The sequence below is a fragment of the Chaetodon auriga genome, chromosome 10 (assembly GCF_051107435.1).
Source record: "Chaetodon auriga isolate fChaAug3 chromosome 10, fChaAug3.hap1, whole genome shotgun sequence".
In the NCBI taxonomy this organism is placed as follows: domain Eukaryota; kingdom Metazoa; phylum Chordata; class Actinopteri; order Chaetodontiformes; family Chaetodontidae; genus Chaetodon; species Chaetodon auriga.
The window spans coordinates 5,910,469-5,924,864 of NC_135083.1; the positions used below are offsets into that span (position 1 = coordinate 5,910,469).

A 14,396-nucleotide genomic window follows, 5' to 3' on the forward strand; every position below is an offset into this window, starting at 1 on the left:
TTCAGTATGACCCCAAACAAAGGATTATCATCCCACTGCTGGTCTTTAAAATGACATGAGTAACATACTGTGACGCTTATTGGAGTCGAAAAGCAGCAGCGCCACAGAGGAATGCAAAGTAGGAAAGGATTTTCATAAATGCAATGTAATCTCAAAACGAAAAGAAGGGGAGAGCATGCGAAACGGTCTGCAGTAGAACATTTTCAGACGAGATTAGAGATCACAGACGCACGCTGCACCAGGTCAGTAAAAATCCTGGTGAATGTAAAAACAAAGCAGTTCCTGATGATATCTCAACGTCAGCAATGTGATGAGAGGCCGGCGAAAGCAACCCCATAGCTGTGCTGATATTTTTGCAATGTTAACTCTTACTAATAACTAACTTCTACAGCTGGCTGATGGACAGGAGCCATTAACGATTCACTCAGTGTACAGTGGCTGTCTGCTGCCATCTAGTGGCAATCTGATAGAAGACAAGTTAGAGCTTTAACATACGAAGCAACAGAAGCAGCGGAAGTGGTTCCTGTTGACTCACGCAGTTTTTAAACAGCAGATCATGATGTGAACAATACAAGCTACAAAACCAGATTTTATTTGTAGTAACAATGGCTTTTATTTCCCAAAGCAAGGCTGCTTTGAATTTTGAAATTACAAACTGCAGACTCTTGTAAAGCATGTTAGAAAAAAAATAATAATAAGGCAATGTTTTACTTGGACAAAAAAACAGCAAATGGAAGAGGAAACTGTTACAGAACGTGTTCAAAGTGTGATATTCACATCATAAAATTCTATGTTTTCTGTAGAAATAGATTTTTCATCTGTCTCATAAAAAGAGAACATGTACTCAAAAAAAAAAATCAACAAAAACTGTACTGTACTACTGGTCTGTATAAAATGTCAACAGAGAAATATTCTGCATTTTAAAAATGTGTTACAAATGTAAAAAGGAAAAAAAAACCTGAGCAAGAAGTAGACAGGTGAAACTGGAAGATGACACTGTAATCAAAAAACTGAACATGTGGTTGATGGTTAATGGACGTCTACAGCTTCTAACGATGCAGACTAAACTCTGACTAATACAGCAAAAACTAAAAACTGCCAGTCAGTGACAGCGGGCCACTTCAAGTGTTTACGATTCAGGAATAAAGGGTGAATAAGATGAAGGGACTGGTTAATCTGAATGAGACTGTAAGGCACTGTAACACACAGGGAGCATCCTAAAGAGCAATGATTTAAGTAACAGTGAAGGAGATCAGCTGAGAAACCTCACTGAGATACAGAAAAAAACCCCAAGAAAAGCAGAATTATGACGTTAAATAAATCCTAAAAGTCCAAATGTCAGAGTTACTACTTACTACAGCAGTCCATTAACAGTAGACGTATGTATTAGACAAGCTACTGGATGACATCAACCACTGCGTATTATTTACAGTTTTCCCTTTTTTGTCAGTGGTACGTTGAGGTTGGAGCAAAGGTTTGTGAGGGGAGCTCCTCACGGCACCACCTGCTCTGACTACGTCACCCTCCTCCTCAAGCATGGCCCTAAAAAGAAATCTCTCGTCTGCTCGCACCGTACAGTGGCATTGATTAAACTGTGACCTGTTCGTTTTACTGTCCATCGTCCTCTCTGATCCTCTCTTCCGTTAACTTCAAATTCCTCTCTGCTCTGCTGCCGCCATCTTGACAGACGTGCGTTCGTCTCGGAGCGTTTAGACTCCAAAGTCGCCTGAAAAAAAAAGAGAGAAAAACGTGTCGTGCATATGAGAGAAGGCAGGATTTTGGCGTGTTTTAGGCGTGCTTTAAGCCTGTTATGAAGTAAATATCTGCTGCTCTCACTGGGGGAAGCTGGCGCGTGCTGCCTGTTGCTCCTGATTTGCAGGTAGACGGTGTAGGCGTCGTAGGCGAACAGCAGACCAGCGACCAAACCAAACACCTAAGAAACAACAACTCAGGGTCAGAATCACATTCACACATAAAACATGTCAAAGTTGGTTAACATAGACACAGATGTAAGAGAAATGCTTGAAAACACTGTCATCTACTCGTATAAAGCCAAGTGCAAACTGCAAGAAGACACACCGGAGAGTGTGAGAAGCACACTGTTGTCATGATGACTTGAGGGTGAACAACCTACACAACTGATCTCAGACAAGACTATTCCACTTGGAGAAACCCACAGCTGGAGGAATGACTGCAATACTCAACAGAAGTCTGCAAGAAGTCACCGTGGGTCAAATCTGTGTGAGCACATGTGATGCATTCAGTCCTGAACACGTGTGGTGTCGGCATCAAACGACTGGGCAAGTGTAAAAATGGCACTTTTTTTTTTTTTTTACTCAAGCCATAAAAAGGTTACAGTGGAAAAAAAGGGACGTGAAATTTATCTTTAGACTGCAGAAATCTCCCTGATGACAGACATACAGACTGGAAACTGAGGGCAGAGTCTGACCTGTCTCTGACCCGAAGCACCTGTGGATTCATTGAGAACTTGAGGATTTCTGTCTGAGGTCTAAGTCGTGTGTCTGAGACAAATTATGGCAAACAACCTTGCAGTCTGCGCTTGGCTTAAACAGGAAGGAAGCATGAGCAACGATTTGAGATGACGATATTACTCAATACTAACTGAGCGCCTTCCCAGAGTTTTTGAAGCACATGAAATTATTCTAAACCCTCCCCCCGGTTTCAGTTTCCACTCCTACAATACGACTGACTCACAGATAATGCTTCATGGTTGTCACAACACATGCAAACATGTTAACACTTTCCGTTAAACGGCGGTTACACTGACCCCGCCTGAGATGAGGGCGCTGTCTCCGGCCCCTCGAATCACACAGATGAGTGAAGTGATGATGTAAAGGCCAGCACCAATGGCAGCACGGAAAAAATCCTGCAGAAAAGAGGGAAGCAGAAGGTGAAACATTGTGCAACTCAGCACATAGTTTGTGCATCGGCGTGTGTGCGTGTGTGTGTTTGCTGTGGTAAGACACGTAGAAGACTCACGGTCCAGAGCCAGTTGATCACTAGGAACTGCTTGTCCATCTCCATCATGAAAATGACGAAGAAGATGATGGCAAAGATCATCTCGCAGATGCCCACAGTGGAGTAGCCTCCATAGTGAGAGGCAGCGTAGCAGATGATGACGATGAAGCTGATGACCTAAGAGCAATAAACAGAAAGATTTTGGAATCAGAGCAGCGAAGATACCCCAGAATACTTTTCCGTGACGTCAGAAAGCGAACAGACGCTGCCTAAATTCCTCCCCTCCGTTAGACTCTGCAGGTCAGGTTTGAATGACTTGACTCGTCACGCCAGCGCCCAACAGACAGAGATCTGAGCGCTCTCAACAGCCGAGGCCGGCCCGACAGTAAATCACTCCAACAAAGCCGTCATTGTTTTCTTTACTCCAGTCAGTCCATTCAGCATCCACAGAACAACAATCATTTTTGCCCAGAAAAAATACTTTGTGCACACAAACACTGTCGGGGTGGATCGCCATGCACGCCGTCAAAACAGACTGGTCTGCCCGTCACGTGCTGCCCTCTCCTCACATCTACAGCACGTTTGTTCCATCAAGACCGTAGTTTTCCATATGAGGGGAAAAAAAATCAGCATGCATTCTTCCCAGTCCATTCCACTGAAATGCTGCCAATGTGGAGAAATCATGAACTTCGGCAGCCTACGGCCCCGAACTGGCATCGGACTTTTTTTTTTCCCCTCAATGCTGCTATTGTTGCTGCTGTCAAACCGTGTGGGAGGATGCATTCACACCACACATGACAGCTGTGAAGGAGTGGAAATTTCAATTAGCTACAAGTCTTTTTTAAACCTAACCATCTAATTTACATGAAGAAAGTCAACAGGATTAATCTCATTGTCCTTTTCCGCACCATAGATTCATGATTCCTTTGCACTGAGCTGCACATTTGTATATTTGAACATTTAATATTTGGAAAGCTTTGACAGCCACCTTCAGCCACACCTTTCTTTTCTTTGTCCAAACAACAATCCAACACTCAAATCACTACAACGTTAAACAAAGAAAATCAGATTTTCACATTTGAGAGGATGGAAACATTAAGTGTTTGGCATATATGCTTGAAAAATTACTAACAGTTATCAATCAATGTCCTGTTACCTGACCAGTGGTCCATTGATACGGCCAAAAACCACTGAAGTGTTTAAGCTGATCTGCACTCTCTAATCTCTGAGAGAGAACAGACATTTGTGAATTTACATAAATAAATAAAAATAAATAATCAGCGTTAGTGCACATGGCAGCATCATTTGTGTTTGGTTGCAATGATCATTTATTAAGCACTAAAGTATTTTCCACTGAACCACTGAAAAATATTTGCAAATAAAAAATTGTGCATCAGATGAATCGACCAATCGTTGCACTTCCAATAACACTTTTGCATATCAATACTTATGTTGCACATATTGATGTTTTCTGATTCTGATATTTACTCCTCTCCGCCTGCATTTCGCTGCTTAAATCTTCTAGAAAAGTTCTAATTAAAAGCAGAATCAAACTATAAACTCTGTATTTCCACACACATGATCCACTGAACTCATATCAGGTGTTTATCAGCGCTGCTTCCTCATGACAAGTCAAATTATTTATTTTTGTAACTCTCAGTAAATAAACTGCACTCTGTGGCATGTACTTTAAAAAAAGCACGTCTTGCACATTGCGACGTTTTATTCTCAGACACACACATCTCAGTGGCGAGTGTCAAATCACTGAAGTCTATATGATACACAAATGATGCAACTGACTCGAGACCAGCCCTACATCTGTCACAACTGCTTCCCCTCCCCTCACCCGTAACTGTTACGCAAACGCAGAGCCGGTCGGCCAGATGCATGAGTAGCTCATGTGTTCTCGAGACTGGCACAGGCTGCCTCTGTGGAGTAGCGGGATGGCCAGGGCCGAGGTCCCGCACAAAAGAGGCTCTATTCAGGCCGGAGCCGGCTGCTCTGAGGGCAGCGGCTACTGAGCGGGCGGTCGCACAGAGAAACACCCACGACAAGAGTCCCTCAGAACAAGAAAGGCTGCGAGATGTTGACACCTTTATGTTTTCCACACAGCGGCGGATCTGTTTGCACGGGTCAGCTTTTAAGATCCCAGCCAGGCTCCATTCACATCGGTGTAGTGAGCTGCTCTTTGAAACTGACGGGAGGGAAGTTGCCGCTTGGCTAATTATAGTCAGCAGCAACATGAGAGCCAAGAGCTAGTTCATGGTGCAGAGACACACCAAACAGCAACGGTTGCTAGGGAAGTCACGTACATTTTGGGGTGGTTTTTGAGCACTCGCCGTGGCTCGCTGAAGTGTATTCCATGTGTGCTGGGAGGAAAATGGAAAGCGTAGTTCATTTCATCACTCTCGTTTCGTCACTTTTCACTCATTTACTCAACCGTCAGTCCCCCCGCGACTTTTCTTCCACCCTTTCTGGCTTAAAGCAATGTTCACCTTCATCTTGTCAATATCAAAAGCAGAGTAAAAGTTCAGCTGATGACTCATCCCGGCTTATCGCTACTGGTTTAACTCTGGCCAATGACAAAATAGAAATTTGCACTACATGGGTGTGTGACTGTGATCTGTACGTTGTTCTGCAGCTTCAAGTATGATCATGCCTCTGACAGCCAGAAGAAAAACAAAACATAATGTCTCTACGTGGAAGTTGGCAAAGCATAGAAAACCTGCTGTCTGTGAAAAAAGCCAGCTAAAAAAAGCCACATTTATTCCTTCAGACTTTTGGTTTATCAGCTGGAAGATGTTGTTCTGGCAATGTTGTGTTAAAAAGCACAAAGTCATTCTGGGATTTTTTTCTTACGCCTGCAGACGAACTCCTCCTTGCTGTCTTGAGTGAGATTGCAAGAAGTGAGCCCAGAACAGGGAAAGTTGTCAGGTTGTATACATTATCTTGTAAATAAGATGACATTACCGACAGAACAGTGTCAGCGTGATAGGCACGTCATGTCGGGACAAAGATCAATCAGCAGCTTTGATCATGCCGGATGTTAATCAGTAGATGAACACATCAGTGGTGTCATGGTCAGCAGATTAACACATACATAGACCGAATCAAATGACAGAGTTAATCATTTGGCTTTAAGGTAGTGAATGCTTACGACTGAGTAAAGAGAAGGTGAAATCATTTGGTTCATGATTGAGGAACAGAGAAAAAAATAAGAAATCCCATTTCATTGTGAACCGTGGTGACCCAGGCTGCTGGGGTTAAATACCAAATGTCCCATTAGATTGGACATAATAAGCAGTAATGACATTTGCCTTCCTGTTTCACTCCCACAGCTCTCTCCCTGCACTGTAAACTATGTTAGACATCCAACATCACAGCTGACTTCCTTTCGAGATTACCAGGCCCCAGTAAAGACGCGAGTGGGAGAGGAAACAACCAGCCACCGAGTGTGTCCACTGAAGCTTGAAGCTATCCTTGAATGGCACACCGAGGATGTGTGCTGAGCAATTCACAGCAAACTTCGCACACAGGCTGGAGTTTCCATTACCTCTGAAAAGGAAAAAAAAACTTAACAGTGGGTGGACCGCTGACCACCAGCATCTGAGAGCCTGCTTTATAACGAGCTTGCTGAGTTATGAGCCCAGAGCCTTTTCTATCGCTGATGAAAAGTGCTTTCCACACTTCAAAAAGCTGGGAAAGCCATAACACAGTGGAGTGGTAACATTTTCAGTGCCTTGTAAGCTACTGTGATTTACATGATAATACTCCATTCACTGCGTGCGCCTGGTTTCTGGCGAAAACCTTCAAAATGCAGAACTTAGGTGAACAACCTCTGGTCAAAGCCTGTCACGGGTTAAGAGAACACAACGCTGTGAAATGCAAACAGAGGCGTTCATGTGCAAAACCGTATAAATAAAAAGGTCTTCCCAGACAGGATGTGGTTATACTCTGTCAGGAAGTCGGACACTTAAAACCACACACCTAACCCCCTCATTACCGCACTTCAGCGTTACTCTGATGCTTCTTTACCGAGTGTAGGTGTGCAGTATTTTCACACTAACCAGATGTGCAGAAACACCGTGGGAAAATGAGCCTTTATAGTAGCAGGAATGTGATATGCATTACATTTACTCTTCACCATACTTGGGCCATTACTTCTCTGCCTACAAATAGTATGCAGCCTGTGGTAATGAGGAGAAAAGGAGATGCCTGACAACATTGGCTGGGTCGAGTTAACCCGTGTGACCTTTCATCTGCCATTAACGCTCAGCATTTGGCTCTATGGTGCCAAATGAGACAACAGTGGAGCACAAGTGACAGGTGGGAACCCTTAACCTCTGTTCATGATCCCTCAGACCCCCACCACCCCAGACCGCATGCCTCTCATTCCCTGACTAGACTGCTCTTCAAAACGTGAGACAGAGCAGCTTTCAAGAAATGAAAAATAAGGCATGCTCCTTTACAGCATTACGCTGGGATAACTCCTCTATGAAGCCAAGCGAGGACAAAATCAATAACAACCTCGGCTACATTAATCCACTTTACCATCTATGAAATATTGATTAGTTGCAGGCTACTTAAGCACAGTTTACACAGTATAACCAGTTTGAGAACAGCCGTAACCATTCAAAACAGAGCTGCACAGAGGTTAGAAGTTACGTTAGCTATCCGGGTCCGTGAACTTACTATTTCTGCTGCGAGGATAAACCCTTTTGGAGTCTTCACGTAACTTTTCAGCTTGTCCAGACAGCTAGCACCAGCGTTGGTCGTTGTATCAGCCATTCTGTATTAACTCACGTATTATAATACCGTATACAGTATGTTGTACTGGAGCCTTATCAGCAGGAACAACGTTTGAATAGACAAAGTTGTCTTGGGCGCTTTATGGTTTCTAAAGAACGGTCCCAGTGTTGACGCTGCTCCCGCTAAAGTTAGCTAGCTAACGTAGAAGTTTTCTTCCCCCTCTTGGTCGGATGAATCAACGTCTCCGATGAAAGTCTCGGTGAAATACAACCTGGTGTGACTCAGTCACGACCACAGTAGCTCTGTATAAAATCTACTAGCTGGAGGAGGGAGGAGCCGAGGAGCTGACAGTGGGGCGTTGGCTTTCACTTTTCTCAAGGGGAGCCGCTGTTTGCACTCCGGCAACCACCGAGCAGAGCTGCCCTCATGCTGCATTCAGGTGCTTCTCGGAAACTCTGAAGTGACCTGTTGCCAAAGTGATTCTTTCGTGGTTCCTGTTTTATCTACAGACAGTGTTGGATATTAACTAAGCACATTTGCTTCCTATGCTGCTGTACTTGAGTACAGTTTTGAATTACTTGCACTTTGCTTAAGTATTTTGAAAGTGAATTTCCTCGAGAGCTGAAATAAAGTTTTTCTTCTTCTTCTTCTCCTCATGCTCGTTTATGCTTCTACTCAACTACAGTACAATTCCAAGGCAAATCTTGCAGCCTTTTACTCCACTATAGTTATTTAATAACTTCCACTGATATTTATTATCATATCAGACTTCATTGATCTCAGGGGGAACTTTAGCTTGTAACGCGCCCCCCCCCCCCCCCCCCCCATAAAGTAGCATAATAAATAAATGCATTTGAATTAGCTACAAATTTATGCACATTAATGTATCAACATTTATAATCTGATAATGTAATATGTACTTTTATTAAATGGGCTGTTCTGCAAAATCAGTACCATTACCTTTGGTACTTTAAGTATATATTGACGCTAATACTTGTGTACTTTTACTTGAATAAATCTTTACATTCATTAACTTAGCTGCATTTTTATTCTACTTTTTAATGTATTTCATATATATCAATCTTTTATTGTAGTTGTTTGCAACATAAAAGAAAAATATCTACTTTATGCTTCAATGATCTCATAAAGAATGTATGCCCACAAAGGCGTAATTTGTTCAGAAAACCTGATTCTACCAGAAAACACACCATGCAGCACTCCAACAACTAAGATTTTACTCACATTGTTTACTTGAACTGTTTGGTGTTTCTACATTTCTAATTCTATTTTAATAATTGTTGTAATTACTGAGTGTTGTACTTATTCAGTTTTGCAATAACACACTTGGATAACTAAAGGATTCTATTCAGCCATTGTCTTCAGGCATTATGATGATGTGGGTAGAGCAAAAGCAGAACTTTCATTATGCAGTTTATTTACCGGCTATCAACGACATACACTGGCAAACAAGTACAACTATTAACCTAAAATTTGACAGCAGATGTTTAATATTGAATAACTTATTTCATATGATTAACAGTGGCTTATAGTGTGAGTACATGTCCCTCTAGAACAAGGCATCACTAAAAACTGTTGCAGCATTCTCTCAGCATTTAACTACAGACACAGAACAATCTGCACTGCTCTATTAAAACTGCTGTTCTGAACAATCATGAACCTACGTGTATTAAAGCGAGTGAAGTCTGAACATTTTTTTTTTTTTAACACCAATAGAGGCACAGATTCAATACTCCTCTCCTTTATCTTCCTCTCCAGTGCTATCAGTACCAACCTCCTCCACCGTCTCCTTGAAGACGCTTTCCAGTCTTCACTGCAGTCGAAGCTTGTTGGTTAACAAACGTGCACACTGACTCAAATTGAAATGTTTTTGGATTTTTCATTAGCAATTAAACCAAATTTGGTCCTGTATGTTGTCACATGATGTATATTTGTTGGTGTAGAGCAAATTGTCAACCTAAGTCTAGAGTTTCCTTATTGGATTACATGAAGTTTCCAAGATTCACAATTCATAAAGATTTGTAATTCTTTAAAAAGAAAAAGTTACCTGAACAACACTGAAGACTTCATGCATTTCAGGAACTTTATTAATACGTCACAAAATCATGAAACAAACATTTTTTAACATATTTAACACCGTGCAATAAAATCATATTTAACTGCTGGTCAAATGAATGTTGAACTTTTCAGCTTTGAGCTGTTAAGCTTTTTTAATACTCCTCTCCTCCAGACAAAATCATGAAACAAACATTTTTTAACATATTTAACAACATGCAATAAAACCATATTTACCTGCTGAACCAATGAATGTTGAACTTTTGTGCTTTGAGCTGTTGAGCTTTTTTAATACTCCTCTCCTCCTTCAGACAAAATCATGAAACAAACATTTTTGAACACATTTAACAACATGCAATTAATCATATTTAACTGCTGAACAAATTAATGTTGAACTTTTGAGCTTTGAGCTGCTGAGCTTTTTTTAAAACTCCTCTCCTTCCTCTCCCTCGCCCTCAAGGTAGTCGATTCCAACCTCCTCATAATCCTTCTCCAGAGCTGCCATATCCTCTCTGGCCTCAGAGAACTCTCCCTCCTCCATCCCCTCACCCACATACCAGTGAACAAAGGCACGCTTGGCATACATCAGATCAAACTTGTGGTCAAGGCGAGCCCAGGCCTCTGCAATAGCAGTGGTGTTGCTCATCATGCACACGGCCCTGTGGACCTTGGCCAGGTCTCCACCAGGAACAACAGTGGGCGGCTGGCGGTTGATGCCAACCTTGAAACCAGTGGGGCACCAGTCCACAAACTGGATGGAGCGCTTGGTCTTGATGGCGGCAATGGCAGCATTCACATCTTTGGGCACCACATCACCACGATACAGCAGGCAACAAGCCATGTACTTGCCATGGCGAGGGTCGCATTTCACCATCAGATTGGTTGGCTCGAAGCAGGAATTTGTGATTTGAGCCACCGAGAGCTGCTCGTGGAATGCCTTCTCAGCCGAGATGACGGGGGCATAGCTGGCCAGAGGGAAGTGGATACGGGGATATGGCACCAAGTTGGTCTGGAACTCTGTCAGATCCACATTGAGGGCACCATCGAAGCGAAGTGAAGCAGTCACAGAGGACACAACCTGACTGACCAGCCTGTTCAGGTTGGTGTAAGTGGGACGCTCAATGTCGAGGTTCTTGCTGCAGATATCGTAGATGGCCTCGTTGTCCACCATGAAGGAGCAGTCACAGTGCTCCAGGGTGGTGTGGGTGGTAAGGACGGAGTTGTAGGGCTCCACCACAGCAGTGGACACCTGTGGAGCTGGGTAGATGGAGAACTGCAGCTTGGACTTCTTACCGTACTCCACAGACAGACGCTCCATCAGCAGGGAGGTGAAACCAGAGCCGGTGCCACCTCCGAAGCTGTGGTAAAGCAGGAAGCCCTGAAGGCCAGTGCACTCGTCAGCCTGAGGACAGAGAGGGAGAGACAACGATCACATATCAGATACATTCTGGCTTTTCATCTCATATTCTGCAGCAAAATCTGCTCTGACTGTACGCACCAGTTTGCGGATCCTGTCCACCACCAGGTCGATGATCTCTGTGCCGATGGTGTAGTGTCCACGAGCATAGTTGTTGGCAGCATCCTCCTTCCCAGTGATCAGCTGGTCAGGGGGGAACAGCCTGCGGTAGGTCCCTGTGCGCACCTCATCTAAGGAAATTACCATAAATTATAGGTGGGTTTGAATAACTGGGGGAAGAATAAAACAACATAGCAACAATTATATTTTTCTACAATTCATTTCATTTCATTTTACCAATAACAGTGGGCTCCAGGTCCAGAAAAACAGATCTGGGATTGTGCTTTCCAGCTTCAGTCTCACTGAAGAAGGTGTTGAAGGAATCATCTCCTATCCCGAGAGTCTTGTCACTGAGCAACCGTCCCTCTGGCGTGATCCCATGTTCCTGACAAAAGAGCTCCCAGCAGGCATTGCCAATCTGGACACCAGCCTGACCCACATGGATGGAGATACACTCACGCTGGAGGAAAACAAAGACAATTTGTAACATTCAGCATTCATTTTCGACAGACATTTATATACGTTTCAACCATTTCTAATTACATGCTTCAGGTTATGTTTAAGATGGCTCAAAATCTACAATCATCATCATGACCAAGTCACCTGACACGTTGCACATTTAATCTTATTTTGAGAAATAGTTAATGAAGATATATTTAAGGCAGAAAAAATGAGAAAATTCTTAAACAAGATCTCTGGAGGAACATACTTTCAATTACACATCAAGTGTCTGATGCAATGATTTTATTATAAACATCTGGGTGCAATCAGGCCCTTTAAATAGGTGGTAAGGCAGAATAAAGCATCTCTGTGTTGTCTGTTCTATTAAACAATATAAAGTCCATAATATCTGCTGGCACAAGCACAAACATTAAAGCAAAGAGAGCTGTATGGGTTTTACACACTGCACAGTGTGCACACAATGTTCTGTTGCTAGGCAACGGCGGTTTTGGACATCCCTCTGTAGTTGTTGGACTCATCTGTCTGATCATCAGTCTGAGCCATGTGCACCACCAAATCCTCAACAATCTGCTCTTGGTTCAAATCATTTGGAGTCCATGCTCAGTTCTTGTTGTATCAAGTTCACTCAGCCTCTATGTCCCAATATAACCAGTTCACTCAGGATACCACCAGGATAACGCCCACCAAGTTGGTGGCCGCTATTATTTGTAACAGTAGAACAGATAGAGGAATTTGTGATGTGTCGGTCTCGGGGGAAAACAGAGCCGCTTTTTTTTTTTTTTTTTTTGTTTTTCTCGATTTTTTTCTGTTCAGGCCGCACGTGATGGGTCAACAACATGATGTGCGGTGGCCTCTGTGTGTATGTACTGAACAAGGGGGGATGGGCGGGGGTTACAGACACAGCGCGTGCATACACACCTGCACTAAGAAATGCTGAATTAAATAAATATTTTCATTTGTACGAATTTATGTGTCATTTACCAGATCAGACCCCTGTCCCCACCGCAACCCCCGCCGCCGCCAAAATCTCACTCTGAACCCAGCTCAAAACTTGAGAGCCTTGATTTTAGCATTTGGCAATGCTAATACAACCAACAATGCTAACCATTACACAGGCCATTGTTCCATAGTTTGTTCAGTTTGCGGTCACATCTCTCCACTATCCGCGAACACAAACCACTGAAGTGAACCGTCTGTGTTGTTAAAGTAAAGTCACCTGTGTATCACACAGACTCCACCACTTCTTTACCATAAAACTGCTCTTAACTGCTCTTCACCACAAGACTTGCAGGTGAACGTTAGCAGAGGCTAAACGTTCAGCTATTAGCTAGCTAGCTAGCTAACAACGAAAAAGACGTTAGCTTAAACTGATAACTGACACCAGCTGTTAGCTTGGTAAAACCTGATTAAATCAAAAAGAAACTTTCCATTATTCCGTACTCACCATGACACCTACTCTCCTTACTGGAGTTGAAATGCAAATTGAAGAACATGTACTTCACTGTCTGGACTTTCTATGACAGATATGACTGAGATATGAGTCTTTATCATTGGGTATTTTTAGTGCGTTGCGCGGGAAAAGAACAGCCAAATCCCATTCGTTGAAAGTGACAAGACCTCTTTTCCTATTGGTTAAATCAAAACACTCACTTTCAAGAGGAAATACTGTTATTCTTTCGAAATCTGTTTATTTATCCAATATTTGTCATTTTCTAAGAATATGGTCCTTGCTCAAATATTAAAAATTAAAACTGCAGTATGTAAGATTGGGAAGAGAGCAGACTTAGCCTACCTTGAACCAACACAAGTTCCACGTCACTACCCCTCCCTCTCCGCTGCACTCATGCATTGCCTCCAAGCCCCTCCTCCCTGCGGCGTCTGCGCGGTTGCCGTGACAACCTGGCCTTAGCATAGGAAACAAGCTAACTGTGCCCAGCCGCTACATCACAGTCGCTAACATACCATCCGCGCTGCGGAGCGTTACTGTAACAATCACCATATTAGCTACATGGTTATGTGTTGTGTAAGCCGTATGTGCTGTTGTTGGCAGCGGCGGTATGGGCAGTTTCTCCTTTGCGGGTGGCTGTTGCTCCGCCATTACTCAGCGGAGGGAGGGGGCGGTTCGCAGCGTGTGTGAGTAGTGATTGACAGATGTGTCAGACACGCCCTCAGACGCTCCTCTGGCTCTGATTGGTTGTTTCGTGTCTGGTTTTAATGTATTACTACTTTCACCATAGTAGATGATTTTAATGTTCGTTCACAATTGCTCATGAGATGATCAGCTAAGAATTGTATATATTTCCAATAGTTGTCTAAGGCATCATATGTCATATAATTGGTGGATGATTTATTCTTTTTTCAAACTATTTGGATATACAGGCCTGTAACAGTTGTGGTTGTGATTTAGCATTCACTATGAGAAACAGCTGGTGATAAACAGCTGACATGCAGGTCTTTAATTCAAACAGAGAGAAGTTTTAACAGGAAACATTTTAAAATGATAATTTTATTTGTTCTTGAAACTACAGTGACAGAAAAAACAATAAGACCTGCACACGATAGAGGCTACATTAAGTATTATTATTTATTATTGGGACATATGAGTATTGTAAAACAT

The 14,396-nt window shown here is 42.9% G+C and overlaps 2 protein-coding genes across 2 annotated transcripts; both read right to left on the reverse strand.

Annotated features, from left to right (window-relative positions):
* Positions 1 to 793: 793 nt before the first annotated feature.
* Positions 794 to 8,159, reverse strand: plp2b (proteolipid protein 2b). Its single transcript, XM_076739929.1, has 5 exons — positions 7,672 to 8,159; positions 3,001 to 3,156; positions 2,789 to 2,887; positions 1,837 to 1,933; positions 794 to 1,726 (listed from the first exon to the last, which is right to left on the reverse strand). Exons 1-5 carry the CDS (start codon positions 7,765 to 7,767, stop codon positions 1,710 to 1,712), a joined length of 465 nt encoding a protein of 154 aa, XP_076596044.1. The 5' UTR covers positions 7,768 to 8,159; the 3' UTR covers positions 794 to 1,709.
* Positions 8,160 to 9,805: 1,646 nt separating this feature from the next.
* LOC143327551 (tubulin alpha-1B chain-like) lies at positions 9,806 to 13,676 on the reverse strand. Its single transcript, XM_076741968.1, has 4 exons — positions 13,572 to 13,676; positions 11,555 to 11,777; positions 11,300 to 11,448; positions 9,806 to 11,203 (listed from the first exon to the last, which is right to left on the reverse strand). The coding sequence occupies exons 1-4, from the start codon at positions 13,626 to 13,628 to the stop codon at positions 10,226 to 10,228; spliced, it is 1,407 nt and encodes a 468-aa protein (XP_076598083.1). The 5' UTR covers positions 13,629 to 13,676; the 3' UTR covers positions 9,806 to 10,225.
* Between the last annotated feature and the right edge of the window lie 720 nt (positions 13,677 to 14,396).